The sequence below is a fragment of the Cynara cardunculus genome, assembly GCF_001531365.2.
Source record: "Cynara cardunculus var. scolymus isolate 2C chromosome LG 14, CcrdV1, whole genome shotgun sequence".
Taxonomy (NCBI): domain Eukaryota; kingdom Viridiplantae; phylum Streptophyta; class Magnoliopsida; order Asterales; family Asteraceae; genus Cynara; species Cynara cardunculus.
The window spans coordinates 11,461,524-11,467,479 of NC_037541.1; the positions used below are offsets into that span (position 1 = coordinate 11,461,524).

Consider the following 5,956-nt stretch of genomic DNA (forward strand, 5'->3'; position numbering starts at 1 on the left):
AAAAGATAAATAAGTTTCCAACCCTTAGGAGAAGCCAAGTCATCAACCTTGGTTTCTCCTTTAATATATATATAGATTTATTTTAAGACAGAGAGAGTAATATTTTTCTGCAATAAATATATAAATTACAAGGACCAAAAATATAACTTACTTTAATATATATACACTTAGAGGCCGTTTACCTAAACACTTACCCGGTACTTACCGGTAAAATTCAACACTATCGTTTATTTATCGAGTAAGATTTTATTCACTAAAACGCATCGTATGCAACAATTTATCCCGGTAAGCGCTAACCATGGTAAGAGTCATCGTCCTCACTTACCGGGTAAGACTCTCGATTCTTAGCTTCTCTCTTACCGGGTAAGATTTTTAGTCCTTACCATATTCATCTGATAAAGTAAAGTGACTTGGTAAACACTTATCCGGTTAAGCGTTTGATAAACGGCACCTTACTCTTATATATAGAGACCAAAAATGCAAACTACAAATTTGGTCTCCATCTCCTTTCACCCAACTTCGTTTAATATTGTATTCATTATTGGTCGAAAGCACAAAATCGAAAGCTAGTTGAAGTGAACCCAATATCAACATCAACCCGTACTAAATTGCCAAGCCGATTGATGATCGATGCCAGATAAGTCAAAACAGTGTGAGAAATATTGTTTTAGCAAGCCGATTTTGGAGTGTAAACTCAACTAGCAGGTTTGACTCATCAACTCCTACTAATTCATGTCCTGGTATGGGAGCATGTCGGCCATAGTGAGTTCTAAATTATATTTTAATAGTATCATGTTTTTTTACTGTTCCCTCTACATCATATCTTTAAGATATACTCAAAGGCTGAAATGAATAGTAGAAGCATGCACTGACTTAACAAATCAGATGAAGACATACACAAAAGTTGTCGTGCATGCAACATTTAATGTGTCGTCGGCTATAAAAGACGACCTTCAAAAATGTTGCAAATCACCCGTTTTGACAGAAATTATGAGTGATAGTTTTTAAGACGAATTGACGTTAATATATGAATACTATCTCAGTTCTTCAAATCAGAAACAATGCCTTCTTATGCTTTTTTTTCTTTAGAATCTCCTAGTGAGAAATTTGTCACCAGCCACGTTGTTTAGTATACGGTCTTACTTTCCTAGTTTTCAGCTACAAATATGTAATTCTTTGTTTTTAAAAGTGGAAAATTTGTTGGGAAGGTATTCAACACCCCTTCTTCAAACGCATTATGTGTTAGCAGATATGGCCAAAATCCCGCACCCGACAGGAATCGATACCCGACCCTAGTTTGACCAGGGATGGAGAATCCCCGAATTTATAAACCGGGGATGGGGATACCCTTCGAGTTGACCCTGAATTTATATAGAGGTTGTTATTATACAACATTTGACATTTGTGCAACCAGTACAACCCAATCTCAACCGTCCATTTCATTTGATTAATATATGATTTCATAGAAGTTCTGATTGTTTCCTAATATAAAGTATTGATCATAATTAATGAACCATATTCATATTCCATAAATATTCAAATCATAGGGTTACATTGGTTGTACAAATGCGATAGATTGTATTTGAAACAAACTCTCTCTCTCTCTCTATATATATATATATATATATATATATATATAGGCTCATTCAAGGGAGAACTGACTATTTTGTGGTAACCGTGAGATCTAATCTCAACCACAAATCAATAGATAAATTAGAAAATTTATAATTTTGGTAATTTTTAATTAAAACTTTAATACAGGGACATTTTCGGTATTTTCTCTCATCTCTCCTCTCTCCGTCCCCGTCTTCCAGCCACCGTCCTCCGGCCTCCGGCCACCGTCCTCCGGTGATACCACAGTGTGATACTCAAGCACATATAAGATGCATTGTGATACCACTGTGTTACATATCCGATCAACCGCACAAACGACCCCAGTGTGATGACCCCAGTGTGATACCCAATTACATATAAGATGCATTATGATACCACTGTGGTATCACCGAAGGACGGTGGCCGGAGGCCAAGGGACAGAGGCCCGGAGACGGAGAGAGAAGAGAGGAGAGAAAATACCTAAAATGCCCTTGAATTAAAATTTTAATTAAAAATTCCCAAAATTATAAATCTCCTAATTTATCTATTGATTTGTGGTTGAGATTGGACCTCACCATTACCACAAACTAATTAGTTCTCATTTGATTAAGCCTATATATATATATATATATATATATATATACACACACACACACTAAGTAAATAGTATAGTGAGAAATCCAATGAGAATATATAATGTATAAATATAATCAAGTTTCCAGGATGAAAAACTTGTAAAAAAGTTATATAATTAATTTGGTTGCTCATGACAAACTTTTAGTGATATAACGACGTGATTATATAAATTTCAATCGTTAAGTATATATTGTAATTGATATATTTGTGTTTGAACTACGTTTTTTTATGTTACCTTGCACAAACGTAACACATTAATATTTGAGTAATTATACTTTAGCATTATATGTCGTTTAAACATAAAATTAACATCTATATAACATAAAAAATTAAATTGTATAGACCGGGAAAAATTCCCGATTCTCTGATGAGGATCCCCGTTCCGCGATGAGGACGAGCATGAAATCTTATTCCCCAACAGTGATGCAAATTGCGATCCTTGGTACTCGGCCCCATTGACATCTCTGTGTTAGTCATCACCCAATCACGACCAACACTATCTATCGTTGTCGTTGGCCCCTGCTATTGATCTCTCTCTTTTTGATTTGTTTTTTCTTTAGTCTTTTAGTTCTCACTGTTCTACAACAATTTAACAGAGTACGTATAGACAAATTCAAAAATTGAAAATACTTGAAAAACAAAAAACCCATCTAAAAGAGGAAATTGATGGCGGGGGGGCAAAGGCGTTGATAAAGAGCGGATGACGATTGCGCGATAAGGAGTGGCGAGGGCTGAAGGGAAGCAAAGGCATCGGGTTTGATGAGGACTGACAATGTTGGTTGCAAGGGGTTCATATAACGTAAGGTTTGAGAAAGGTAAAAACTGAGTCAGATTGTTTTCTTTTTTATATTAAAACGTATTTTCTTCCAGTTACATGTAAATTTTTTAGATTAGAATGATGTAAGTAACCAAAAAACCCCCGATAATTTATTTATTAAAAAAATTCACAAATTTAATCATTCAAAATATGAATATTAATTAATTTTCCATTAAAAATTTATAAATTAATCATTTTAAATTTAAAACTTAGGGGGTGTTTGGGGTTGGTTATAAAAACAATTTATTGATTTATTCAGGTGTGACACCGGTAATAAGTCTTTTTGAGCGTTTGGATAAACAACTTATATCTGTGTCAAACCAATAATAATGAGTTTTTGAAAAAGTTAAACTATCATGACTTATAATAAGTTGATAAGTGTTTTAATTAAAATTTCCCCAATTATAAGTGGTAATAATATAATAAGTAAAGGGCTGAATAGATTACTCCTTAAATATCGCTTTTTGTTTCTTGTGGCTTTCAAATTCCTTAATTGGTGCCCTTGTGCTTGCTGCCGACATCAAAAACAGGAATATGTCTGACCAAATTACAAACCCAAAACGACGTCACTTTGCATGGAATCACATGAAATCAGTTTTCTTATAAGGTTTCTATTTGAGTTCAAAGTTAACATCATTCATCTACTTGATCATCATTCCAATAACACATATAGTTTAAACCCGAAATTAGATCGACACCGAGCGTAAAAGCGATGAAGAAAGGTACGGTTTGTGTAACGGGAGGTCGAGGTTACTTAGCGTCGTGGATGATCAAGAGGTTGCTGGATGACGGATATTCAGTAAACGCTACTGTCAGAACTACTGATTCAGGTTTTTTCCTTCTTTCGTTATGTATATCATCCAAATTGTACGAAATTATAAAAAAGGGTCCTTTTGATCAAGCGATATCAGTAGATCCAACATCGATGAATGTTAAAGGGTTCAAGTCTCGTAAAAGATGAAGAATGTATGTCAGTTCTGTTATATATAATAATTATATACTTCGAAAAACTCTTTAAGACAATTATTTTTGCTAGGCTTGAGGAAAGACGTGAGCTACCTTACAAATTTACCGGGGGCATCAGAGCGGCTTAAAATTTTCGACGCAGATCTAAGCAAACCGGACACTTTCAAGGCACCAATTAAAGGTTGCATCGGTGTATTTCTTGTTGCACATCCAATGGATTTTGTAGGTAAGGAACCCGAAGAAGTGGTAACCGAAAGAGCGATGAAGGGCAATTTGGGTATTTTACAGGCATGTGTTGATTCGAAGACGGTAAAGAAAGTCGTGTACACGTCTAGTGGGTCCGCAGTCGTGTTAAACGGGAAAAATCACACCGAGGTTTTAGACGAGGAATCTTGGAGCGACGTTGATTATATCCGTGGTCGTTATAAGGATTTTGGCGCTCCGTATTACATTTCCAAGACAATCATCGAGAAAAGAATACTTGATTTCGCCGATAATAAAGGATTGGACGTTGTGACTGTCGTTCCAAATTATATTCATGGTCCGTTTATCGGACCTCGTTGCCCCGGTTCCGTGTACGTCTCAATGGCTATGATCTTTGGTGAGTTAACGGGTTTTTTTTAATTAAAAAAAACCCGTTTTTACGTGTTTTTCAATTGCTAACGATTTCGAGTTTAATACGATTTATATTATAACAAAGTTTAGAATAATTTGTAGGTAAAACCGAAAATTACAAGATGCTTGTAAAAACGGATTTCGTACATGTTGATGACGTGGCAAGGGCACACATTCATCTTCTTGAGAGCCCAAATGCCAAAGGGAGGTATATTTGTTCAAAAATGGGCATCACAATTGAGGAGTTGTACAAATTGTTGTCAACAAGATATCCTGAATATAAAATTCCAAATATTGAGTAAGTACTGATATCTGAAATCATGTGAGACCAGTCTGTTTTCATAGGACCTGTGAGAACATATATTTTTACACTTGAAACTATACAGCAAAATACTGGATTGTGAAGATAACCTTCGTAGTGTTCTTGCTGTGAAGGTTTGAATTTTTTTTTAAATTTCACAATGTTTTGCTGTAGAGTTTCAAATGTGAAAATGTGGTATCATGGAAACAGGCTGGTCTTACGTGAACTCAACTCTGAGTCATATCTTATAATTCCCGTTTAGTTCTTATTGGTTGGAAGAAGAAAACGGTATTAATTATGGTGTGTTTAAAGCTTTTTGAAGGATGTCGAGAAAGTGATGAAGTTCCCTAGTGTCTCGTCTGGGAAACTCTTGGGGACGGGATTCGAGTTCAAGTACGGGATTGAAGAAATGTTTGATGATGCAATTGATTGTTGTAAACGAAATAACATTTTATAGGGGAATTCGGTTTTATGATTTGAATTCAAGAGATTATAGGGATTTGAATGACGGAACGATGATTTTCTTTTATCTATACTATATTATTAAGTATGTTAAATGGTTATTGTTGAAAAAAATAAGAGGTATAAAGGGCTCTTTGTTTACTTCTTAATAGTTCCATTAAGAGGCAGATTTTGACTCGCTAAAAGGTGAATCTTGTTTAACAAAAAAAAAGTATGCATTTTAATGGTTCTAAAATCCTCTAAATTATTTTGTATCTTATGTCTCCCTTAACCATTCAACACCCTGATTCCATTGTAAACAATTACAGAACAATTATATTTCATTTTGCACTATATCATAAGAGCCTCTTAATCAGTCTGATCACTTAATTATTATACACCAAACCATTCAACAACTGTCAAACAATCTTTAAATTTTGGTAGTATAAATTTAAAGTTGTCACGATCTTTCAAGAAACCTCTGGCATTTCAAGATAATATTAAAAATCAAATCATTTTCAATTTTTAAATTATATTTTTTATCCTTATAATTAATTGTTTAATTTATATTATATCCCTTGTTTTTT

The 5,956-nt window shown here is 34.3% G+C and overlaps 1 protein-coding gene across 1 annotated transcript; it reads left to right on the forward strand.

Annotated features, from left to right (window-relative positions):
• The first annotated feature begins 3,672 nt into the window (after positions 1-3,672).
• LOC112526958 (vestitone reductase-like) lies at positions 3,673-5,474 on the forward strand. The gene is made up of 4 exons (XM_025137412.1): positions 3,673-3,876; positions 4,083-4,613; positions 4,730-4,925; positions 5,241-5,474. Exons 1-4 carry the CDS (start codon positions 3,759-3,761, stop codon positions 5,383-5,385), a joined length of 990 nt encoding a protein of 329 aa, XP_024993180.1. The 5' UTR covers positions 3,673-3,758; the 3' UTR covers positions 5,386-5,474.
• The last annotated feature ends 482 nt before the right edge of the window (positions 5,475-5,956 follow it).

Coding starts and splice junctions, on each gene's coding strand:
- LOC112526958 (XM_025137412.1), top strand. CDS start 3,759: ATGAAGAAAGGTACGGTTTGTGTAACGGGAGGTCGAGGTTACTTAGCG. Junction 3,877..4,082: donor TGTCAGAACTACTGATTCAG/GTTTTTTCCTTC, acceptor TATTTTTGCTAG/GCTTGAGGAAAGACGTGAGC. Junction 4,926..5,240: donor TATAAAATTCCAAATATTGA/GTAAGTACTGAT, acceptor GTGTGTTTAAAG/CTTTTTGAAGGATGTCGAGA.